This window comes from Bos indicus x Bos taurus, chromosome 16 (assembly GCF_003369695.1).
Source record: "Bos indicus x Bos taurus breed Angus x Brahman F1 hybrid chromosome 16, Bos_hybrid_MaternalHap_v2.0, whole genome shotgun sequence".
In the NCBI taxonomy this organism is placed as follows: domain Eukaryota; kingdom Metazoa; phylum Chordata; class Mammalia; order Artiodactyla; family Bovidae; genus Bos; species Bos indicus x Bos taurus.
In genome coordinates this window covers 66,240,791-66,267,564 of record NC_040091.1, presented here as the reverse complement: position 1 = coordinate 66,267,564, position 26,774 = coordinate 66,240,791, and the positions used below count along the sequence as shown (strand labels likewise).

General features: G+C 39.6%; 1 protein-coding gene across 4 annotated transcripts in view; it reads right to left on the bottom strand.

Moving 5' to 3' along the window:
- The window catches only part of HMCN1 (hemicentin 1), a 537,282-nt gene that overhangs the window by 251,008 nt on the left and 259,500 nt on the right, over window positions 1-26,774 (bottom strand). For all 4 annotated transcript variants that reach the window (XM_027565583.1, XM_027565584.1, XM_027565586.1 and 1 more), the window contains 6 exons: window positions 25,505-25,663; window positions 13,137-13,331; window positions 9,706-9,801; window positions 8,490-8,617; window positions 7,021-7,165; window positions 2,615-2,727 (listed from right to left, as the gene is read on the bottom strand). In XM_027565583.1, the coding sequence (XP_027421384.1) occupies window positions 2,615-2,727; window positions 7,021-7,165; window positions 8,490-8,617; window positions 9,706-9,801; window positions 13,137-13,331; window positions 25,505-25,663 (836 nt within the window). The remainder of the gene's footprint in view (window positions 1-2,614; window positions 2,728-7,020; window positions 7,166-8,489; window positions 8,618-9,705; window positions 9,802-13,136; window positions 13,332-25,504; window positions 25,664-26,774) is intronic.

The window sequence follows — 26,774 nt, the reverse complement described above, 5'->3', positions numbered from 1 at the left end:
CAAGGTGATAGTTCTTCCTACTAAACCGGGTCACCTTCATTCTAGAACTACCAAAACTGGAGAGGATGAGGAAGTAGCAAATGGGATGGGTGTTTGTGCTAAGATAGGCACCGTTTTGAACACTTCACATCAATTAACTATGGTAATGCTTACAACAATCTTATGAGTAGTAAATACGACAATCCCTATTTTACAGATGAAAGTATTAACTCTGGGAGCTTGGTGGGATAGCTTGCCCAAGGTGAAAGAGTCAGTCATTGGTAGAACTAGAAATTGAACCTGGGCAGGCAGGCTCAGGAGGCCAAACTCTTCACCTCCATTGTATTATCACAGAACAAAGGCCACTCGGGAAGGATTTTATTTTTATATTTCCCTAAAATGAATTAAACTTCTCAGTACCAGACACTGTGCAGTTTGTGGAGTCAGCTTCACCACTGTACTTTTGTGCAGGAATCTGAGCCTTTCAATTTAATTTACAGGTATCAAAACCAACTTCTCTATATTTCAGAGACTTTTAGAAGTATAAAATTAGATGTTATGGCTATCTGGAGAAAAACACGGTCCAAAAGGATACACGCACCCCAGCGTTCACTGCAGCACTGTTTACAATAGCCAAGACATGAAAGCAACCTAGATGTCCTGGATGGATAAAGATGATGTGATAAATACATACAATGGAAGATTGCTGCTGCTAAGTCGCTTCAGTCGTGTCCGACTCTGTGCGACCTCATAGACGGCAGCCCACCAGGCTCCCGTCCCTGGGATTCTCCAGGCAAGAACACTGGAGTGGGTTGCCATTTCCTTCTCCAATGCGTGAAAGTGAAGTCGCTCAGTCGTGTCTGACTCTTCGCGACCCCATGGACTGCAGCCCACCAGGCTCCTCCGTCTGTGGGATTTTCCAGGCAAGAGTACTGGAGTGGGGTGCCGTCGCCTTCTCCCAGTGGAATATTACTCTGCCATTAAAAAGAATGAACTGATGCCATTTGCAACGACATGGGTCAACCTAGAAACTGTCACAGTGAGCGAAGTAAGTCAAAGAGAATTATTGTGTGCTATCCCTTATACGAAGAATATGAAAAAGAAATGATACAAATGAACTTATTTACAAATCAGAAACAGACTCAGAGACTGAGAAAATGAACTTATGGTTATCAAGAGGGAAGTACCGGGGGAAGGGATAGTTATGAAATTTGTGATGGACACATACACACTGCCATATTTAAAATGGATAACCAGCAAGGACCTACTGTATAGGGAACTCTGCTCAATGTTATGTGGCAGCCTGGATGGGAGGGGCGTTTGGGGGAGAATGGACACATGCACAGGTATGGCTGAGTCCCTTTGCTGCTCACCTGAATCTATCACAGCATTGTTAACCGGCTATACTTCAATATAAAATATAAAGTTTTTAAAAATTAGATGTTAAGGCAAAATACTCTGGTTGTGTACTAATTCTACAAACACCATGTTTCATTACTATGCCGTCATTTTACATTATTTTCTCTCTACCAGATTTAATTACATATGCCGTCTTCGAAGCTGTTAAAATATGGAAAGGACTTTGTCAGAAAATGTGTTTTTCCTTACTGCAGGGAAAAACCGTAAAATGTCGTAACAGGGAATACAGAGTGGGGAGAAACGAGTTCACTCTTGTTGTGGTTGTTTAGTTGTTCAGTCATGTCTGACTCTGCAACCCCATGGATGGCATCCAGCCAAGCTCCTCTGTCCATGGGACTTCCCAGGCCATGGGTTGCCATTTCCTTTTCCAGGGTATCTTCCTGACCCAGGGATTGAACCTGTGTCTCCTACATTGGCAGGTGGATTCTTCACCACCGAGTCACTAGCAAAGTCCACACAAGTTCACATATCTGTCTTGTTTTGGCTTTGAGAAGAGTAGATTCCAAGACAAAGATTTGGACTCAGGGAACTTACTTGGAAAGTGACTCTCAGAGCCTTGAAGAGGAGGGTCGGAGAGTGATGCAAGGAGGAAGGAAGGCTAATAAAGGGTTTCACTGCCCTGGTTTCCTCTGGTTCTGGGTTTATAAGCTCAGTGTGTGCTGGTGACCCTCTGAGACACTATGCATATACACCTCAGAAGGGTTCTCCTGACAGATGAGAAGTGGGGCATGTATTTGGGACATCTCCCCCTCCCAGGAGTTAATGTTCCTGCACTTCCTGACCACTCGAGTAGCAGGCTGCATGACCCTGTGGGGCTTGAAGAAAACCCTGAGTCCCCAAACCAGACAGGTACATGCATGAGGGGTGACCCTGGCAGACAGCATGGAGCTGTCCACCAGAGCTACACTGAAGTCAAAATCAAACACTGACAGGGAATAAAAAGAGGATCTGCTGAAACATGTGAAGTGCTGAGAAAAATGCCTAGCCCACAGCATGTGCTATATTAATGTTCTCTGTTGTGTGAACACTACTTAAGGGTTAAATAGGTGAATGCACTAAGGACATGTTAAGGTCCCTTCCAAGAGGAAGACAGCGTGGTTTTTCCTTTCCATAAGGTCCTATAGGAGAGCGACAAGTTCCACGTATGACTAAAAATATTCAAATGCTGTTGTTACAGCACATGTCATTAACAAACACCACTAAATGCATCCTTTACCTTGGACCAGGCAATAGATGGTTTGGGAATTCCACTTGCTTTGCACGGTAAAGTTACTGGAATGCCTTCGATGGTACTGAGGATCTGCTGTCCATGCTGAATGGTTGGCAGAACTGGAAAAGGAAGCAATATGCAAAATCTGAGCACCTACCCTTCCATTTTGCCTTACACGTTTAAAGCTGAACTTTTTCATAACAAACCGAATATTTAGACGAACTAGCAAAGAATCTTTTCTGTTAAAATGTAGGGTCATTTGGAAGGGAGTGTAATAATGTAAATACAACAGTTACAATCTGAACGATTTAAATAAAATCTTAAAATGAAGTAGCAAATTATGTGTAATATGGTTGATTTTCCTAACAAAAATATGAGAGGATTGAAGGAAATCTTTATTTTCCAGAAATTCAAGATAGAACTACACCCTAAGAGTTACACATTTAACGTATATCTTTCACCCTTGTGCATTACACATTAAGCTGCACTGAGCTGACTTAAACTCACCTCCAGAGGAATGGACTATTTAAGTACTACACATTAAATATCTATCTGTCTATACACAAGAATCACTTAGCAAGCTACTAAATTTAACCTTGAAAATAGAATCTGTTTTCTCAAAAGGAATTCAAAAGTTATACTTGAAAGGCCTTAGGAACTTACATTTACAAGTCTAAAATACAAGATTCTAAGTTGATATTTTTTGCTAGGAAAAATGGCATACCTTTTGATTTTAGAAAGCAACTGAAGAATTGACACTAATGAGTGAAGCAATAGGAAAGAGAAGATTTTATCATTCCATTCTGTGTAAATCTGCTAAAGAGTAGCCCGACTACTCTTTAAAGTGAGAAATTTAATTCCCAGAATTATCACGGAATAGTCGACTTTCAACTTTGCTGTCATTTTGGGGAAATGTGGAATAAGCCATTTTCTTAAATGCGTATTAAGTTTGACAGGTATAAAGGCAAATGTCAGCTATGAATGCAGGTACCAGTTTTTAAATCTGATGACACTTGAGTATGGAAGAGGTTTTCCTTTCCAGATTGCCAATCTATGTAAATGAACATAACAATGAAATGGTTTGTCATTTTAATTTGCATTTGTATGTGCATTCGTTAATACAATTATTTTAAGAATTCATTGAGGCCTTTACTATATTTTTTAATTGATTAAACCAAAGTATATGATTTACAATGTTGTGTTACTCTCTCATAAAGAGCAAAGTGACTCATTTATACATATATATACCTTCCTTTATTTTTTTCCAGTATGGTTTATCTCAGGGTATAATAAATATTCTTAAAAGTGGAGAGGCACAGTGATGAAATTCACATATATACAGAGGTATAGAAAAACTATAATACTGCATCACATCCAACTCAAAGACAAATCTTTCCTCTGGATAGCTGGTTGATTTAGTCCATGTCAAATGGCTGGGTTAATTTTTTCTTAAACTTATTAACTAAATCAGTTATTCTTTTTGGACTACTATGGATGAAACAATGTTCTCAAATGACCTCTTTAATTTTTCACTGTTAAATTTCCTTTATCTTGATAAACCATATCATTGGTTTGTCGGTCGTCTCCAACTCCTTGGGTCTGGCCAGCTTTACAACTAATCATGTCACTCTCTGACCCACGTAAAAATTTACATCAGAATTCATCTCAAGACAAGATTCTAGGTATTGTTAGGAGTAAAAGGAAGATGACGTGAGTACATTTCTACTGTCAATTGTCAAACCAGTCCATAAGCACCCTCTGGGAAATGTATGGGCTCTAGCCATACATGAAACCAGTCTGTTGTTCCATGTCCAGTTCTAACTGTTGCTTCCTGACCTGCATACAGGTTTCTCAAGAGGCAGGTCAGGTGGTCTGGTATTCCCATCTCTTGAAGAATTTTCCACAGTTTATTGGGATCCACACAGTCAAAGGCTTTGGCATAGTCAATAAAGCAGAAATCGATGTTTTTCTGGAACTCTCTTGCTTCTTCCATGATCCAGTGGATGTGGGCAATTTGATCTCTGGTTCCTCTGCCTTTTCTAAAACCAGCTTGAACATCTGGCAGTTCATGGTTCACGTATTGTTGAAGCCTGGCTTGGAGAATTTTGAGCATTACTTTACTAGCGTGTGAGATGAGTGCAACTGTGTGGTCATTTGAGCATTCTTTGGCATTGCCTTTCTTTGGGATTGGAATGAAAACTGACCTTTTCCAGTCCTGTGGCCACTGCTGAGTTTTCCAAATTTGCTGGCATATTGAGTGCAGCACTTTCACAGCATCATCTTTCAGGATTTGAAATAGCTCTACTGGAATGCCATCACCTCTACTAGCTTTGTTCGTAGTGATGCTTTCTAAGGCCCACTTGACTTCACATTCCAGGATGTCTGGCTCTAGGTGAGTGACCACACCATCCTGATTATCTGGGTCGTGAAGCTCTTTTTTGTACAGTTCTTCTGTGTATTCTTGCCACCTCTTCTTAATATCTTCTGCTTCTGTTAGGTCTATACCATTTCTGTCCTTTATGTCAAGGCTGTATGTTGTCACCCTGCTTATTTAACTTATATGCAGAGTACATCATGAGAAACGCTGGGCTGGAAGAAGCACAAGCTGGAATCAAGATTGCTGGGAGAAATATCAATAACCTCAGATATGCAGATGACACCACCCTTATGGCAGAAAGTGAAGAGGAACTAAAAAGTCTCTTGATGAAAGTGAAAGAGGAGAGTGAAAAAGTTGGTTTAAAGCTCAACATTCAGAAAACAAAGATCATGGCATCTGGTCCCATCACTTCATGGAAAATAGATGGGGAAACAGTGGAAAGTGTCAGACTTTATTTTTCTGGGCTCCAAAATCACTGCAGATGGTGACTGCAGCCATGAAATTAAAAGACGCTTACTCCTTGAAAGGAAGTTATGACCAACCTAGACAGCATGTTCAAAAGCAGAGACATTACTTTGCCAACAAAGGTTCGTCTAGTCAAGGCTATAGTTTTTCCTGTGGTCATGTATGGATGTGAGAGTTGGATTGTGAAGAAAGCTGAGCACCAAAGAATTGATGCTTCTGAACTGTGGTGTTGGAGAAGACTCTTGAGAGTCCCTTGGACTACAAGGAGATCCAACCAGTCCATTCTGAAGGAGATCAGTCCTGGGTGTTCTTTGGAAGGACTGATGCTAAAGCTGAAACTCCAGTACTTTGGCCACCTCATACGAAGAGTTGACTCATTGGAAAGGACTCTGATGCTGGGAGGGATTGGGGGCAGGAGGAGAAGGGGACGACAGAGGATGAGATGGCTGGATGGCATCAGCGACACAATGGACAGGAGTTTGAGTGACCTCCAGGAGTTGGTGACGGACAGGGAGGCCTGGCGTGCTGCGATTCATGGGGTCGCAAAGAGCCGGACATGACTGAGCGACTGAACTGAACTGATACATGAAACACAACTGTAGGCAAGCTGGCATTAGGTATTAACTCTTTTGGACCATAACTATTTTAGTGTTACTTTATTATTTCTTCAAGAATATTTAATACGAGGTTGGTGGAGATTGGCACAAGATTGGTCTGAGCCTGAAAGAGGTGGAAGAGGCTATTTATAGGAAAAGCAGACAATAAAAAGACGATGGCCTGCATTCACTGGAAACTTCAACAGAACAAGCAAAATTTGGAAATTACTGGATTGTCCAATTCAGGCCCTAAAAAAGACTGAATCAACGACTAAAAATAAATGTTCTATTCTACTTTCATCCCTGTACACAGAGCTAGTTTTTAATACTACACTTTAGAAAAGCAATGTTGCAAAGTCTTTAAAGGAAATATTTTAAAAAATTATGACAATTTCTTAAACTATGTAGCTGTCATCTATTGAGATGTAAAATGCTGACAATGGTTACTCATGAATGGAAAAAAAGATAGCTTCTGGAGTTTTTTATTTGTGACCTTTATAACATGCAAAAAGATTGTTTGGAGAACATGAGATGGCCTTTAGAAAAGTTTAGGTCATTTCTAGCTAACACACAAAGGGGTTATTAGAAAGGACATGGCCGTTACACAATCTGAAAAGAAGAGGCAGTTTGGATGGTATAATAAGTTCTGCTGGCCTGAAATTAAAATGTATTTTTAAACATACATTTAAAAGAGAGCTAAGTTCACTTTTTATCAATTAAGAAACCACTTACAAAAGCCCTTGGACAGACTCAGCTAGTGACTCCCAATAATATCTTTTTGTGTACACTGGAAAGGGAAATCTGGAAACAGCCTTAACAATGTTAAATACTGTTCAAGAAATAAGGCTTTTTGTTAAGAATAACAATTAGGAAAGATATCTACTTCTCATAATTAGAGGAACAGAGTGATTTGATTTAAAGACATGGACCCAGTTCTGAACTGGGGAAAAAATTATGACAGGTGCGCCTCTTACCATGCACGTCCACAGTGGTGGTTTTGTTGGTGGTTCCGGCAACATTACTGGCCACACAAGTATACTCGCCTCCGTCCTGCAAGCGGACTCTTTCAATATGGAGACTCCCATCACTGCGTACAGTGATGTAAGGGTTTTGGACCAACTTGAAGGGAAAAAAAGTCATTTTTAATTAAAAAGGCAATAGTGTCTAAGCCAAAAGCAGATCTGCTTTCTTTTCCAACTGGGTTATTAAATGTCTTATAAAATAACGAATTCATTTTAACATCCTTAAGTGAAAAATGATGAGCATAAAATGTTACCAAGCGTCGTAACATTTGTATGTCATTGTGATATACCACCAAAAACTCTATCCACTAACATCTGTCAGAATTATGCATATGTTGGAAAGGGAAAGAAATAGAAACAACATTTATTCCCTGTTTCTGTAATTTTGGTTATCATGCAGAACCCAAATTTGACTTAGTATTGGCTTAATTTGTTCTTTTTCAAGAAGACTTGATTACCATTTGCAAGCCATTTGACACTTTTATTTTGAATCAAGCATCACTCAAACTGAGAGAATGATCTCAACACCCACTCTATTCAGATACAAATATTAAAAGTCAATGCATGATATAGGAACTACATGACAGAAGGGTGGCGACAGTTTGTTAATAATCATTACCTCTAACTCTGTACCATTTATGTATTTTGTTCAATCACAGGGTACTTTAGTGTTCAAACAGTATCATCCTATGTCATAAGGGCATTTATTATTGAGTGAGGTGCACTAATTTTTCTCGGGTTTTTATGCAAATGTGAACATTTTTACATCTTATTTCATGGACTCAATTCACTTTTAATTGGCACGTCAACAGGAGAGTAAGTCTAAATATTCTGGAAAACAGAAGGAAAAATGCTCTGAACTAGACGAAAATTTATTGCCATAGATAGATGTTTACAGAATAATTCCTTAGACCTGTGAAAATTTTTCAAATTCCTTCATAATCACAAGTTATGCCTTGAAAAACAATGAGAAAAAATTGATCCACATTGTAAAATAGTTCACTGTAAAAGAATGTTTGAAGATAATAATAAAGATTAAAATATAAAATGAAATAAAATAAAATAAAATATAAAATGAAACAATTTTATGAGAATATTAACATTTTATTATGTCCTGCAAAGGATATAAAATATTTAAATGCTATGAAAACAAACTTCATCCTTGCTTCATTTTTTACATATTCTGGAATTTTCTAGTAACACTGAGTTTAATGCAAAATCATAAAAATTACACCATTGACCATTTCTCCATCATATTAATTCCAAAATCATATAAACTGCATAAACATGTTAATACTGAAAAAACATTTATTTTTTAAATGTTTGCATATTTATTTTATTGAAATTTCAGTGGTTGAAACACACTGCCTCTTACTCAAGAAAATTAGGAATAGGAAAGCATGGATTTAAAATGCTCTTACCATGGCTGAATTCTTAATCCACCGACGTTCTGGAATGGGATTTCCAGCCAGTAGAGCACAAGGCAAAGTAAGCTGCTGTCCTTCAATTACACTGGTCACTGGGGGGCTGATTCCAATGAGTGGAGCGACTAAATCAGAGAGAACACACAGCCGCCATCAGCCCTATTTCACTCAAAAGGAAGGCCCATTCTTTTATAGACCGAGATGACTACTAATGAAGCCATTAGAAAACCGAGTTTTCAAGAACAAGATATTTAAATGCACAAATTAGAAGATAGAGATACAGGACCCTTCTAAGCAAAAAAGACTGGCAAGAGGACAAGTAATAGTATAGAAGTAAAGAAAGCTACATAGAATAGGTCTACGGCTTAAAGGCCAGAAAAGTCAAGCCAAGAAATTTGCAAAATATTCAACAGACAGATGGAGAGTGAGTGAAAGCACCGATAAATAGAAAAGTAGAATCATCAGCAAATATTCATCTGGGAACTTATTGGACAAGGGACAATTAGAAGGGATGAGATTAGGAGGAGGCTGTCCTAACAGCTCAGGCAAACAGAATGATAGAAGGCACAGAGGCTTTGTAAACGTATCCCTTTCTAGAAATTGATGAATAAACTCAACATGAGTCAAAGTAAAAGCCCTAGTAAAGTAAAAACCAAAGTAAAAGCCCTAAGAGATTCTTCTTGGAAAATTTAAGCATATGTACATGCTGTTCCAATGAACAGACATCGAATATAAATTTAAGCGTGTGACCAAATGGGGACTTTGATAATGGGGACTTTAATCAGTGGGAAGAGAATATTCAATAAAAGATACTGTACCAAAGTCTTACCACTTGAAAAGAAAGGATTTGGTATTCCTACTTCATATCACACACAGAAATCATTCCATGTGGACTAAAATGATAAGTATAAAGAAAAGAACTAGAAAAGAATACCACCTGTGTGTGTGTGTGTGTGTGTGTACACTCAGACTTAATTTATTCAACTGAGCCTCATTTCTTCAGGTGCAAGGTAAGGAGCTTAAAGTGGATATCTCTAAGGTTATTTCCACTTTTAACATCAAGGAAATACAAAATAGGGTAGAAGGGAAGGACAGCTAATGTTGCAATCAGATACTTACCTTTTTTTTTTTTCAAATGGTACAAGGAAGAGATGAGGTAGTTAGAGAAGCCTGATGTTTGCAAAAAGTGTGCTAAGTACTTCATTGATCTTACCAAGTCCTGTCACTGTTACTGTTGTCTGGGACTGGATCTTTCCAAACTGGTTTTCTGCTTCACAAATGTATGTTCCTTTATCACTTGCCCATAAGTCTAAAAAGAAGAGATGATTCACTCACTCAGCACCACCCATTAACCACATGTGAGTCACAGTGCTGAGATGTGCGAGTGGAAAGTATGATACTTCGGCCTGGTAGTTCCCATTCTAGGAAAAGAGACATAGAAAACAACAATCCTACTGCAGTGTGAAAATGCTCTCCCTTGAGCTTCAGACCATGAGCTGTCTGGTCTGAGCAGAGACACAGAAGTGTCTGACGGCGTGGGAGGAGTTAGGGAAGGAGTCACATAGGAGTTAACATCTGCATGTGCGTGTGCACTAAGTCATGTCAGATTCTTTGCGACCCCATGGACTGTAGCCCGCCAGGCTCCTCTGTCCTTGGGATTTCCCAAGCAAGAATACTGGAATGGGTTGCCATTTCCTCTTCCAGGGGATTTTTCCAACCCAGGAATTGAACCTATATCTCCAGCCCCTCCTGCATTGCGGGTGGGTTCTTTACTTCTGAGCCACGAGGGAAGTCTGAGCTATACCTTAAACACCTTAAACAACAGGTAGAACAGAGGAAGGGCAGTCCAAACCCAATCGGCTCAAAGGCAAGAACATGACTTGAAAAATCATGCTCTGTTCAAAGAATGGAAATATGTATCACCTCCCTGGGGACATTTTGGAGGCTGGCAGGAGAGACTGTTTTCATTGGTACAATGATTAGGGGAGGCTTCACCCGTGACTCAGCAGTAGAGAATCCATCTGTAATGCAGGAAACCTGGAGATGTGTATTTGACCCCTGGGTCGGGAAGAGCCCCTGGAGGAGAAAATGGCAATGCACTCCAGTAATCTTGCCCAGAAAATCCCATGGACAGAGGAGCCTAACAGGATACAGTCCATGGGGTCATAAAGAGTCAGACATGATTTAAAATAACAACAGCAAATGATAAGGAGTGTCTACTGGCGACAACTAGGCAGACAATGCGGGGGATGGATTCACAATAGGCATAATATCCCAAGTTCAGCAAGACTTTCGAAGGCCCCACTGGAAATTTTTGGATTTGATGACTTTATTTATAATTATTTGAGCCTACAACCTAATCCTGTTTAAGTGGAAGAAAGAAAGAACTTTTCCAAAATTGTATACCATTTTAGAATCAGCCTAGGGTTTCTGGGTCATCAATCCATATTCCTTTATCACTCTACATTTTAGCTGTCAAATTCACGGTGATGTAAATAAACATGTATGCATACTCTGTGAGCACTGCCTGGATATTTGTCTATTGCTGCTGCTGCTACTGAGTCGCTTCAGTTGTGTCCAACTCTGTGTGACCCTATGGACTGCAGCCCACCAGGCTCCTCTATCCATGGGATGCTCTAGGCAAGGGTACTGGAGTGGGTTGCCATGCCCTTCCTCCAGGGGATCTTCCCAACCCAGGGATCAAACCTGGGTCTCCTGCATTTCAGGCAGATTCTTTACCGCTGAGCCACCCCAGGGAAGCCCATTTATCTACTGAAATATGAATTATTTTAAGAAAAATTACTTTGTTTTCTTTTGTACTAAATTTGCATGTTAAATTTTTTTATTATGTAGGTCAGTCAAATATATAAAATTTTCAGAGTAATTAAAAGCATATTTATGAAATATTTTAAATTAAAGATTGTGTTGGGGATAAGGGGAAGGATTACTGGGTTACAGGTTGTGTGGACATAATCAGGAGCCTAAAGATAAAGAGGCAGACTGCTGCCTTTTAAAAAGCATAGTTTTATCTTATGAACAACTGGGAAGTCAAAAGAAGGTTTTAAATAGGGGACTGACTGTCATGTTTGCAAATATCTTAACTAAAATAAGCACAATTTTAATCTATTGATAAGACACTGACAGAGAAAAAATAATAGTTTTCCATTATGAATACGTCCCTCCTATCTCAAAGAGTGCTGACCAAGTTTCTACTCTGTTAACCACATGCATGTAACTATAGAATTGCATCTGGTAAATGCTGATGGCATGTACTCTCAAAATTATCAAACATTCATTTGCCAAGGCAACTTTGGCAAACCACCTGGTTAATAAGTTGGAGATTATTTCTAACCAGGATATTTTTCATATTATCAATTCAGATTATTTTGAAGAGAAATACAAAATACCACTGAGAACTAAATTTCTAATTGCTAGCTTCCTTTTAGATAATTTACTTTGAGCAAATGGGCAACCACTGATGAATACACTGCCCTTGTTTATTTTTTCTTTTCTTTCATTTCCACCAACTGATTTGTTTTCAAGTCTTTTTGTTTCCCTCTGGGCTGTTTCTCATCACCACTGTGTCAACCTATCTGTGTGAGCTTCTCTATTCTTCATTCTAGCACATGTCTCCTCTATCCTGCAGAGGAGCTGTTCTGAAACAGTACTTTCACATGCCTTTTCCTGCCTAGGAAGCTTGGGGGGCTATTTGCTACCTTACCAACTACATTTCTTCACCTGCACATTTCAGGTTCTGTACAATATGACCCATCTATTGAGTAATTCTCATATGTACTAATATGGCCACTTGGCAGACAGTAGATTATAAAATATCTGAGGGAGGAACCCCATTTTGACTTCAGTCTTCACCATAGAGCCTAGCACAAAGCTGAACATGTAAGTGCTTGTAATTAGTTTAATTTGTACTGAAACTTTAAGAGAGGTTAATGTACATTTGACATTGTTAATAAACATGAAAATCACTTATGGGGGGCTTTCTACAAAATACTCTAAAACGCATTTTTTTTAAAAAGTCCATTAATCATTGAATTGTTTTTACTCCTCTTATGCCATTATCCAAATATTCTTAACAATATTTGAAAAAGTACTAAGAGTTTACAAATATCTGAATGCTTAAGAGATTATCAGTAAAAGTTTGAGATGATGGAATATTTGACTTTTTAAAAAATGTTTTGCTCCAGATAGATAGTTTTTAGTCAAAATTGATAGTCAATAGGGTCCCTATGCATGTGATTATGAATTCTTGGCCCCAATTAATATTAACTAACTACTAGTAATATTTTACCTCTCTATACAACAGTTGGTACAAGAGTAAATAAGACATGATTACTTATCTACCTACAGGCCCAGGTTGACTCTATTTGTAATAGGAAACTGAGCTATAAACAAGACATACTGCTTCATAAGTCTTTATGATACAGTAACAACATAAAATTGAATAAAATGCTATTCATTTACGATAAATCCCAGGCATGAGTTCAGTATTATTTTAAAATGAAATTCAACAAACACAAAATGTGTTGGTAAGATTAAGTTACTATTTTGAACATATCAAGGCCTATGTATAAAAAATGTATACTTTCAATGTACATATTTGTATAAAATATATTTCCTTTAACCTACTTGAAATAAAGAGATCTCCTGTTCTTAGTTGGCTGATGGAACTCACTGAAAAAGGTCTTGAGAAGATGGGCATGTTGTCTACTCTTCGCCATTTAATCTTTGGTTCTGGATAACCCTGGACATAGCAAGGTAATGTCACATTTGAGCCAATCTCCACAGATACATCAGTAGGTTCTTGTATAAAAACTGGAGGTGCTGGAAGATATTTAAAATGAAAAAAAAAACAAAAACAGTTATTGGTATCGTATACAGGCACATGAAATAGATATTAATTTATAGCTAATTTAATAAACAGCATGAGTAAACTGCAGCCACAAAATTAAAAGATGCTTGCTCCTTGGAAGAAAAGTGATGACAAATCTAGACAGCATATTGAAAAGCAGAGACATTACTTTGCCAACAAAGGTCCATCTAGTCAAGGCTATGGTTTTTCCAGTAGTCATGTATGGATGTGAGAGTTGGACTATAAAGAAAGCTGAGTGCCGAAGAATTGATGCTTTTGAACTGTGGTGTTGGAGAAGACTCTAGAGAGTCCCTTGGACTACAAGGAGATCCACCCAGTCCATCCTAAAGGAAATCAGTCCTGAATATTCATTGAAAGGACTGATGCGAAGCTGAAACACCAATACTTTGGCTACCTGATGTGAAGAACTGACTCACTGGAAAAGATCCCAATGTGCCGGGAGCCGGTGAGGCATTCCACTCGTGACACAGGTCATGAGGAAGGAGGCTCGGCATACGCAAAGGCGGGATCGAACCTCAGGAGTCCGCCCGGATATTCTCGAGCATCTTCCCCCAAAAAACCAGAGTCTGCCTACTTTATTGCTTTGTGCTCTCACCTCTGACTTTACTGGGGGCTGTCCCCTACCACCATCTCGCTCTCTCTGTCAAAGAGTTAACTTACATCTCCAATTAATAAAGTTCCTGGGCAATCAGGAGTGTTTAAATCCAAACCCCTCAGATGGCTCTCTAACTCGCCTGACAAGTTTACCCGGACTCCTACAGCTATGCATACGATTGTTTACAGTCTCCCAGCCTCGAGAGGCACGGGAAGCTTAAGATATTCAAATAGCTTAGAGCCTCTCAGAGAGTTAGAAACTGTCAGAATAAGACTAGTAAGGGATTTCATTGATGAGTCAATGTTTGTTGCCAAGTTTTCACATCTCCTGAATTGTATCCTTGAATGTGTATTAATTAATAGTTGGTATGTAGAAAAAATAAGTAGTGGCCTTGGTGTTAGTAACTTTAGACCCTTAAGGTAATAAATTCTTTCCTTTGTTGTAAACCCATTACACATCCACCCTATAGGAATGCAATTTTATCTTCGGAAGATGGCGCCAAACCTTAAAATAATTACTCTTAGAGAAAATAAGTATTTGTTAATAAGTCCTTGTCAAGAGTCATAAAATGTTAGTAGGCCTTCTGGCCAGAAGATGATGTAAATCACCTAAACCATTTGTATACGATAAATTTGCAGGAAAGAAACCCTGGTTTTTGATAAGAATCAAAGACTGCTGACTTTGCATCCCCTATTATCCTCTATGTGTAACTTAGGGTATATAAGCCCCTGTTAAAAATAAAGCTACGGGCCTTGCTCACCAGCGCTTGGTCTCCCCATGTCATTCTTTTCACATTCTGGCTGAAGTCTCCATCTGGAGTGCGGAACCCACCACGCTTACTAATTATGTCTGGGCTTCTAAGACCCACTCGAGAAGGTGTCTAGGGTGAGGCACCTTCCGCTATTCGAGAGGGCGCCTGAGGCCTACGTAAGTGGTGCAAACTTCTTGTCTTGAAGTTTTATTGGTCTCCCGCGTAAACCAAGCTACTCAGCCTCTTTTCTCCACTGAATTTTCCTACTGAGCTATCCTCACTCTATTATTCTTTATATCTCTAATTAGCATATAAATAGTCGCCTAGGCCGTCTCTCCTTCGAATACCCTGGATCAGCTGGGGCTGGACCCCGGCACCAATGGTGGGAAAGATCGAAGGAGGGAGGAGACAGGGACAACAGAGGAGGAGATGGTTGGATGGCATCATTGACTCAATGGACATGAGTTTGAGCAAGCTCCGGGAGTTAGTGATGGACAGGGAAGCCTGGCGTGCTGCAGTCCATGGGGTCGCAAAGAGTTGGACACAAATGAACGACTAAACTGAACTGAATTTAATAAACAAACAACAGATTGAATTTGAATCAACTTATTGTTCATATACTACTATAAATATCTGTTTTAAATATTCTTGTCTGCTATTAAAAACACATTTTCTTAATAAATGAATAGAGGCATAAGGAAGTCCAACTATTGCCTTAATGTGATAAGATAGAAGCAATGACAATTTAAATCAGGATTTCCTTAACTAAAGAGAATCTTTCATTTCTGGAATTTGCCTTTTAGTTTATGCCACACTCCTCAAAACTTTAAATTTTCTAATAAATAAGTCTGCTTTGTAAAGAAATACTTTAGAAAATTTCCAAAACTTACTTCTTTTTGTGGAATTTTTAAATAAATCAATTCATATCAGGGTTTATTCTTTAATAGACCACTATCTAACAAGCAGACAGAATTTAATCTTCAATTATATTATTGGTGTATATCACATTCTTGCTTCTCAATATCTTTTATATTTTTTTTTTTTTTGTATTTTGAGTTAAAGAAATTGAAGCTTAAAAATCAGTAATTTAAATTTACAGGGTAGCTTTTGATAAATGGAGCCTAGGGAGTGATTAATCTTAGAGTTAAGAAATGATTCAGAAATTATAAAATTACAGATAAGAAATCCACAGTTATCTACATAATTTAGGTAACCACAGAAGCCAGAAGGGAAAATGAGAGGTTAACAGACCTACCTTGGAAAACACAGGAATGCAAGATAGGGAGGATGCTGTCAGCAAGCCTGAATAGATGGCTCTCAGTATATCCCACAGAACTTATGAGTAATGATGTGTGAGGCATCAGGCAAGGAGAAACATATAAGATACTTTTAGAGGTAAGATGAAGCCTGTTCAATATAGAGGAAGTACCCTAAGAAGGTCTCCTTAATAATGTCAAGATTAAACATTGGTTATGAATTGCAACAACTATAGCATATAGAGCCAGAGACTTGGTTAAGTCCTCTTCATTAATTATCTCATTTGATCTTCATAATATCCCTATGAGGCAGATACTGTTATTATCCCAATTTTATAGAAGCTGAAACAGAGATGGTTAATTTGCTAAGTGTCACATGGAGCTGAACAATGGAACTAGTATTGAAAATCAGACTGATCTGACTCCAGAGTCACAGTTCTTTATCATTTTGTCAGCCAGTCTTTTCTATGGGTTCTTATAAATGCCCAAATTCAAGCTGTTTTCCACCTGGTAAAAATAGGTGTGGAGATCACCTCTCTCCTTCTAAATGGTAATTCTGGGACTTGGGTGTACACTTGTCTCCCAGGTAGCATTAGTGCTTTATTAAAGGAGGTCCCTTAGCCCAGGTTAACTTTGTAGCCCTATTTTCCATTAGTTCTCTATACAAATCTTATTCTCTGGACAATCAGAATGTACTCCAGGCAAAGACTGACCTTTCTCAAATCAGCACCTGTGCCAAGACTACTCCTTTCAAATGCAATGTATGAAGTTGTTCTCTGGCTATTGAAATACTATGGGTTCTTGAATGCAGTTCAAAAGGCCCTTCCTCAATCACCTGTCTTACCATCCTAAATGGATATGATTTTTTTCCCTCTCTGAGGTTTCAGAGAACTCACTCTATATCACTCGCATGGCAATGGCTCCATTCAGTCTCTTACTAGACTACACATTTGACTTTCTGCAGAGAATTTATATTTGCAACCATGTTTTTATCTTCTATAGCAACTAACATGGCACTCTGTGCAATATACATGACTGCTAGATATCTGTGAATGACGAAATCAGTATTAAAACAACAATAACCTAGCATGTGTGTGTGCGCGCATTAACTGTACAAGCTGAAAACATTGGTCGAGTACATTTGAACTTGAATTTTGAAAAAACACGGCAATGTCATAAGTCCCGCCATGTGTTTATTGAAACTACATAAAATAAAATTTAACACTACTATTGAGTAATGTGTTTCTAAAAAGAAGTTGTGTATCTATTCAGATTTCTCTTACCTCTATATGGGAATTTGACTAATAAAAAACAATAGGTAAAATAAATGCACTTAAAAATAGTTTAGAAAGCAGCTCACTGTTTGCTTTTCCTAGTTATGTAAGGTCTTACTTCTATCTGGAGTGAGATTAGTCATTTATTCTAGAGCTAGTTGCTTTTCTGAAAAAGAGATGTATAAATGTCACAAAATATGCTAGGTTCAGAGTGAACAGGTGAGTCTAGAGATGGGACCGAAAATAAGCTCCAGAAAAGCAAAAGATATGCAGAAGCCTGGGACTAATCAACTCTTTGGGAGGAAACCAAGATTAGTGACATAACAGAACACAGTCATCAGTGAAAATGGAGACGAATGAGACTTTTCAGACAAGAAAGTCAAGAACAAACCAGATTTTAAAAGGATAAGTGAAGCTCAAGCTGTGCCCCATAAAACTCAATTGAGATGAGAGAAGTCACCTGTGGTGAAGAAGCTTTGGGAACAGGGTGAGGCACGAGACAAGCACAAGGTCAGGGAATAAACGTCCTAGTACCAGAAACAAGGAAAACGAGAGTACCAGGCACTAGATGAGCAGCCAAGACAGCGTCAATGACAAGCGAACCTCAGTATGAAGCAGCTCAAGAGGCCTTTTAAGAACTGCTCCTGAGTGTGGCCAACTCAGACTCCAAGTGAATTATGCTGGGTGGATGGTAAATAGGTTAGCAAAATCAGAGGGAAAGGAAGAAGAATTTAATTTAGTTAAAAACAAACAAAAAATAGAAGGAAATGGAAACCCACTCCAGTATTTTTCCTTGAGAATCCCATGGATGGAGGAGCCTGGCGGGCCCCAGCCCATGGGGTTGCAGAGAGTGGGAACGACTGAGCAACAAACACAGAGGAGCTAGTAGATTAGAGAAGCAGCTTAGGGAAATGACAGCCCACCAGGTGGCTTCCCTGGTGGCTCAGAGGGTAAAGCATCTGCCTGCAATGTGGGTCACTGGGGTTCGATCCCTGGGTCAGGAAGATCCAGGGAGAAGGAAATGGCAACCCACTCCAGTATTCTTGCCTGGAGAATCCCATGGACGGAGGAGCCTGGTGGGCTACAGTCCACGGGGTCGCAAAGAGTCGGACACGACTGAGCGACTTCACTTCATTTCACTTTCAGGTGGTATCAAATCGCAGCTTCACTATTTCTTAGTATATAAACTTGAAAAATTATTTTACCTCCCCCAGTCTAAATTTCCCAACAGAGGGATAATAACATATCCTATCTCATGTTCGTAAAAGAAAGAATCATTATCAGTCATTTCAGTTCAGTTGCTCAGTCGTGTCTGACTCTTTGCGACCCCACGAATTGCAGCACACCAGGCTTCTCTGTCCATCACCAACTCCCAGAGTTCACTCAGACTCACGTCCATCGAGTCAGTGATGCCATCCAGCCATCCTCATCCTCTGTCGTCCCCTTTTCCTCCTGCCCCCAATATATACTGTTTCTGTTTTATGTTTTGGATTTTTGGCCCCGAGGCATGTGGGATCTTAACTCCCAGTCAGGGGTCGAACCCTCACTTTCTGCACTGGAAGTGAAGTCTTAGCCACTGAACAGCCAGGGAAGTCCCTGGCTTCTGCATATAGTCTAATAGATTTATTATGCTGGGTCCTCTGTGATCCCCTAAATATTTATGTGCAAGCACCTTGATCGCACAGGGTTAATGCTCAGTACAGCTTTGGTGTCACTTACAGGTGGATGTGGTTGTATGAACGCATTATTTCGAAAATATAAAACTTACAAACAGATTTACCATCATGATCTAAAATCTATTCTATAGTTATTCTAGTTCCTTCAGTGATAATTAAATCTCTCCCGACTATGGCAACTTTTGCATTACATTAGTCCAACTGATGGAGAAGGCAATGGCACCCCACTCCAGTACTCTTGCCTAGAAAATCCCATGGACGGAGGAACCTGGAGGCTGCAGTCCATGGGGCCACTGAGGGTCGGACACGACTGAGCGATTTCACTTTCACTTTTCACTTTTCACTTTCATGCACTGGAGAAGGAAATGGCAACCCACTCCAGTGTTCTTGCCTGGAGAATCCCAGGGATGGTGGAGCCTGGTGGGCTGCCGTCCATGGGGTCTCACAGAGTCGGACACGACTGAAGTGACTTAGCAGCAGTCCAACTGAGAACTTTTTTTTCTAAAATGGCTGAACACCCTGTTTTGGTTCTACCAAACCACAAAACATGAAACCACAGTCTAAGTCACCCTCTGTGGTGTGGAATCCTGCAAATAGAGTCACTGCCAGGCCAGCTTTTTGTTTGATGTAGCCAATCCTTTTCTCTTCCAAATGACATCCTTTTGAAAAAGGATGAAAAGCACTGGTAACATTCCCTGAGCCCTGACCTGAAATGCCCACAACTTAAAGTCATGATAATGAGAAATAGGAAAATGGAGACTCACAAGAAGATAGAACTCAAAAATAACATGAAACAGACTTTTTATGATTATTTTTTGATCTAGCATTGTTTATGTGAAGTAACAGACCCACAAAAACAATCTGAAAGCCCAACTAGTTACATGATATGGATAAAAGCAAGTTTTTCTTCTTAAGTCATAATCTACTTAAATTTACGCCCAATAGCTCTGGAACTCAAAGGAATAATTTTATGCACTACTAAAAGTAGCACTTAAATTATCTCAAGCCCTCTTTTCAAAAATCAAGTTGAAACACTATCATATTAAAAGCACAATGCTTAATCTTAAATGCTATACCACTATTTTTAATGCTTTTTTTGTATTATTTTTCAAGACTTGGAGAATCAAAACTACCACTCAGGTTGTAAAGTAAATATTCACCTATCTGATACACGTCCCATTAAGCAGCTTTGAGGAAAAGCAGTAACTGCTCACATACTGAATGTATTGGGTTGGCCAAGAAATTTAAATCCGAATGAACTTCTTGGCCAACCCAAGGCATGGGCTACAATACCTCATTTCATCTTTACAGCCAACCTATCAAGTTGTTGGTTGGTAGGTTGGTTAGTTGCTCAGTCATGTCTGACTCCTTTTGCAACCCCATGGACGATAGCCCAGCAGGCTCCTCTGTTCATGAGATTTCCCAGGCACAAAAACTAGAGTGGGTTACCATTTCCATCTCCAGGGGATCTTCCTGACCCAGGGACTGAACACACGTCTCCTGCTTCTCAGGTGAATTCTTTACCACGGAGTCATGTGAGAAGTCCAACCTGTCAAGTAGGTACTAGTAAAAGGTAGGCAGAAAACCCAGTCATTTTTTACAGCCCATTCTCTTAACCTCTATATAAATTCTGGGTAAAACTTGGCTTTTTTTTTGGGTGGGGGGGAAGGTTGCTTTTAAACCTACTTGTAGTAATCAGAACCATCACAACTGTGACATGCATAGTGTGTGGCAGTTACATCACCTATTTGCTAGGATATGCAACAGTACTTTTAGGTAGCCAGAAAAGGTCTAATCAAACTCTGTGAGCTATTAATACAATGATCAGAATACTAACAGTGAATAGGGAAATAGTTAAGGCATGCCAAAATTATGAATGGTGATGTAATATTAAGTTATTTGGCAACTGCTAACAATGATCAAGGTTACAGTAAGCAAACAATAGAGTTTATGTAAGTAGCTCCATCAGGAAAATTACTGGAATAAAATTAAGGAAGCCATTGTTTTAGAAAAGGTCACTGAGAGTGAAGATTTTGAATATGAGTGAAGAGAAAAAAAATCCAGATCAAGGAACAAGGGATAAATATATAACTATATATAACTTTTTTTCTTACATCCTTTTATTTTAAGGCCATTTCAAATTTCTACCTCTCTGCTCCAAATTAGTAATCATGTTCCTCTGAGGCCCATGTCAACCAGCTACCAACTTCGAGACCTTCAGCTCTCCAGCAATTCCTCCTTTTCATCAAATTTCATGCCCAGACCACAGTTTTCTAAACTCAAAACAGTTTTTTAATTTCACTATAACTATTTGCTAAACCAGTCAATCTTAAGGGAGATCAACCCTGAATATTCACTGGAATGACTGATGCTGAAGTGGATCTCCTGTATTTTGGTCATTGATGAGAACAGAGGATTCACTGGAAGAGTCCCTGATGCTGGGAAAGATTGAGGACAGAAGGAAAAGAGGGCTTCAGAGGATGAGATGGCTGGATGGCATCCCCAGTGCAATGGACATGAACTTGGGCAAATTTTGGAAGACAGTGAGGGACAGCCATCTATTTTTCTTTCAGAAAACTTAGATCATGGCATCTGGTCCCATCATTTCATGGCAAATGGATGGGGAAACAGTGGAAACAGTGGCAGACTTTATTTTTTGGGCTCCAAAATCACTGCAGATAGTAACTGCAGCCATGAAATTAAAAGATGTTTACTCTGTGGAAGAAAAGTTACAACCAATGTAGACAGCATATTAAAAAGCAGAAACATTACTTTGCCAGCAAAGGTCCATCTAGTCAAGGCTATGGTTTTTCCAGTAGTCATGTATGGATGTGAGAGTTGGACTATAAAGAAAGATGAGCACAGAAGAATTGATGCTTTTGAACTGTGGTGTTGGAGAAGACTCTTGAGAGTCCCTTGGACTGCAAGGAGATCCACCCAGTCCATCCTAAAAGAAATCAGTCCTAAATATTCATTGGAAGGACTGATGCTGAAGCTGAAACTCCAATACTTTGGCCACTTGATGCGAAGAACTGACTCATTTGAAAAGACCCCAATGCTGGGAAAGATTGAAGGCAGGAGAAGGAGACGACAGAGGATGAGATGGTTGGATGGCATCACTGACTCAATGGACATGAGTTTGAGTAAACTCCAGGAGTTGGTGATGGACAGGGAGGCCCGGCGTGCTGCAGTCCGTGGGGTCGCAGAGTCAGACACGACTGGGTGACTGAACAACAACTTGCCTGTGGTCTCGTGACAGATGAATATAACAGATGAAAGGGCTGAGTCCTCTTAGGTCTATCATTTATTAGCAGTATGATGTTGGATAATTTACCTAACCTCTTTGAGCTCATAATAGAGATACTCATCGTGCAGACTTCATAGTTATTATGAAACAAAATAATGTATGTGAGATGCTTCACACAATGGTTGGTACTTGTTAAGTACCAATTAAAGACTTATTGAGGTAAGTCTTTCAGAATCTGTTTGCTGTTAACGACCTTTAGTCCTTTGATCCATATATTACCATCTTATCAACTTTTCCCCATCTTCATTTCTTTCACAACCCTGGAGAGGAGAGGGAAGGAGGTGAGGATTAGTCTACAGACACAGAGGTAGGAGGCAAAGGGACTGACTGCCAAAATGTCTCACTTCTATCTCTGAGGCGGAAGGGAAAGCCACAGCTGAGAGAAAAGGTGGTGGAGATTAGGAAGAGACTTGAAAAAGTTCTCAGCTTTGAACTGTCCGTAGGGAATGGGAGAGAAAGTTACACACAGACACACGGGAGGACTGAGCTCTGAGTCAAGAGCTGAGGAAGGATTTTGTTAATTTATCACAGTCCAAGGTTTAGGTGATCCTTCCCACTGGTGTGTCAGCATCATGGTTATAGGAAAGGATGTGAAGATGATTCCAGATTATAGCCTGTCTGAGGGGGTGTAAATACAAGAGGGCAAGAGACCTGAGGGCACTAATTAGAGATGGACTGAAGACAAAGAGGCAGATTGATGTCTAGGTTATAAAATATTTATTAGGATGTTTCCTAATCTACTCCAAGTCACTCCAGCACAGACAGCTCTAACTTTTATATTGCTTTTTGCTCATCAGAAGAGAAACTTGGCAAGTCCAGAAGCTAAAAAAATTAAGAAGGCACCAAGTAAGCATGTTAGGGTGTTTAGGTTTTCTACAATCTTGGAAGGTTGAGGGTGTCACTCCCTTTTCTCTGGAGATTTTCTACAATCTTGGAGGGGTTGAGGATATCATTCCCTTTTCGCCAAGCTATTTCACTCCTCTAGAGCTAGACTGCAGGGAGATCCAACCAGTCCATTCTGAAGGAGAACAGCCCTGGGATTTCTTTGGAAGGAATGATGCTAAAGCTGAAATTCCAGTACATTGGCCACCTCGTGCGAAGAGTTGACTCATTGGAAAAGACTCTGATGCTGGGAGGGATTGGGGGCAGGAGGAGAAGGGGACGACAGAGGATGAGATGGCTGGATGGCATCACTGACTCAATGGACGAGAGTCTGAGTGAACTCCGGGAGTTGGTGATGGACAGGGAGGCCTGGCGTGCTGTGATTCATGGGGTCGCAAAGAGTCGGACACGACTGAGCGACTCAACTGAACTGAGAGCTAGATGACTCTAAAAGAATGTTGGGTTAACAAAAAAATATACATGCAGGGAAGAGGGAAAAGCAAAACTAGAAAATGTTGAGAAGTCAAACTCTGTACTTTGTATATTTCTTAAAAACAAGAATTCTGTATCTGATCACCCCCTTCATTTGGGCCTTATATTAGGTTGGCCAAAAAGTTCATTTGAGTTTTTCTGAATACTGGTAGATGGGTTGGCCAACCCAGTATTTCTAAAAGCATTTCTTGTATCTTACACTCTGCTGATAGATTTAGAGACCTTCCACCCCGAGATTCCAATCTTATTTCCAAAGCACTTCTCTCAGTAACCACAGGGTTTAGTCATGGTTCAAACACATCTTGCTGTGCCCCAGACAGATTCTACAGTGATCTTTGTGACCATATTCAGCTTTGTTGATTTTTCCCAAAGGGCATAATCACCAAGAATGCAGAGTGTTCACCAGAAAGCCCAAGGGCATGGGGATCATAAAAGATCCCAAGAGGGAAAACATCTAGTTTATACAAAACAAAATACTAAGCTTAGAGGGACATGATTTTCATTTAAAGAACTAAGATGGTAGAACTAAAATGTTCTGTGTTACTTTATTCAAAATAAAAAATGCACTTTCTTTATAGTTCTTAACCTTTAAAAAAAAAAGTTTTGGCTTGAAAATCATCATGCATAAATCATATTTTATAAATTTAAGTGATGCAACCATATGACTTATCTGTTAAAATTAAGCTGCTGGGTTCTTTCTCGTATGAAACAAGCTCTGCTTTATTTCATGTGTTAACCATAACTGTGTAATTTTATTTTTCAAGAAGCATGAGATGGAGAGACGAAGAAGGGAGGACCAAACTCCTTGAGGAATCCGACTGAAGTTGTCATGCACATGCTGTGTCATTCCCATTGTGACTGATGTTTATTTGTAGTTCATGCTTTGTTCTTATACACAAAGGAGTCACTGCTAGTGAATTTAAAAAAAAAAAAAGGAAGAGGACAATCTGCTACCTTTTCTGTCATCAACATTTCCAAATCATGATCGAAAGCCAAAGTCTTATTTTCGGCCTTCAGATGTTAATACTTAGGAATTTGCTGTCCAAATGGATGACTCCTGATTGGAAAATGTTTGGCAAACAGATGAGAGACACTGAAGCTTATAGTCTCTGAAATCAAACAACCTGGGTTCAAACAACCAGGCCATCCCTCCATAGCTCTTGAGCTGGTCAATTTGCTTAGACTTTTTTAAGTTTCCATTTCCTTACCTTTGTAGTGGGGAAAATTATAGTATATTCCTCTTAAGATTGTTAGAAGGGTTTAATGATATAATGCATACACACACACACACATATATATATTCACTGTTCTTAGCATGCTGCTGCTGCTGCTAAGTCACTTCAATCATGTCCAACTCTGTGTGACCCCACAGACGGCAGCCCACCAGGCTCCCCCGTCCCTGGGATTCTCCAGGCAAGAACACTGGAGTGGGTTGCCATTTCCTTCTCCAATGCATGAAAGTGAAAAGTGAAAGGGAAGTCGCTCAGCCGTGTCCAGCCCCTAGCGACCCCATGGACTGCAGCCCACCAGGCTCCTCTGCCCATGGGATTCTCCAGGCAGAAGTACTGGAGTGGGGTGTTCTTAGCATAGTGCATGGTAAACAGAAAAAAAACTTAGTAGGGTTTAATGATATAATGCATACATATATATATACACATAGACACACACACACACACATATATATACACACTGTTCTTAGTACAGTGCTTGGTAAATAGGAAAAAAAAACTTGGTAAATGTTAACTACATTACATTAATAGTATGAAATGCTAACTCTAATTTTGCCATTCTGACAAATATTTCCACTAACTGTTTCAAAGCTGTGAGCATGACAAAATTCCAGGTCAATTTCAAAACAAACTTGTCTATCAGAGCCAGGATGCTTACTTACAGCCAACATCCAGAGTTATCCTGCCAGTTGCTCTTCCAGCATCATTGACAGCAACACACGTATAATCACCAGCATCCAAATCTTGAGTTTCTTGAATCTTCAAAAGTCCCAAGAGAGGGTCAATAATGAGGAATGTTGAGGGCTTCAGCTCAAGATCCCCTAAGTAAGAATGACGGGGAGAATGATACACAGTTAAGGGTTTCAATAGTTTGCTATTGATCTGACGGCAAAACTTCTGAAAAAAACTGATGGTAAAGTTTTTAAATCCAAGTGTCTGGCACAACATAGACACTTAAACAATGCTTATGCAATGAATGAAGGAAATGTTTCTTGGTAATGAGCTGATTTAGGACTATATAATTCCACAGGCAAACCTATAACCAAAAAATCAGGCTCTAAATGAATTATGTGCATATATTTCCTACTGTATGTGTGCCTAAATGAGAACGAACTCTTTGAAGCTATGTTGGGAGATTAAGAAAGAGTGGAAGCTATCACTGCAGCTGTGAAAATAGAAAAGGAAGATGAAGATGGAAACAAAATTTCTACCATCTTTGTAACAGGATGAATTTCAATTACCCAGGAAATACTTTGGAGACTATGGGTGTTCTTAGTTTGGTTAAATGCCCAGGTTTCTGGTTTGCTTAATGTTCTCAGTCAGATTTTGTCCTGTGAGAGGTTTAAGCTGCTTGAGGGGATTCTAAGAATGGCTAAGGAACCACAGCTGGCTAGAGAGCATAGGAAGGAGCTTGTTGAAAGAAGAAGAATGGATGGAGAACTCCTGGAGAGGACTGTTATTATATTAATCTCCCAGGATACCTCTACTAAATCTGTATTATACATCAAAGTTTTTTAAGTCAGAGTTACAGGGTTTGGGGAAGAAGCAGGTAGGGAATAAATTAGTGGAGGATGCAACCAGATAATGAGTTTGACCTCAGTGTGAGGGTAGAATAACCCAAGAAAGATGACTTATGTCTGGGTTGCCTATCCCTGCAACACCTCAGATCCTCTGAGAACCATTTCTATTTGAAGGCAGGCAATGCCTCAACAAATCTGTAAGCTGAGTCAGCCTATCCTTAGGCTTCCTTTCCTCCAGGGTTTCTCCTTACCTAAGAATGAAATTAACCAGGATGACAAGTATCATAAAAAAAATACCTAGTACTGGAGACCCGGGTTTGATCCCTGGGTCGGCAAGATCTTCAGGAGAAGGGAACAGCAACCCACCCCAGTATTCTTGCCTGGAGAATTTCAGGGACAGAGGAGCCTGACA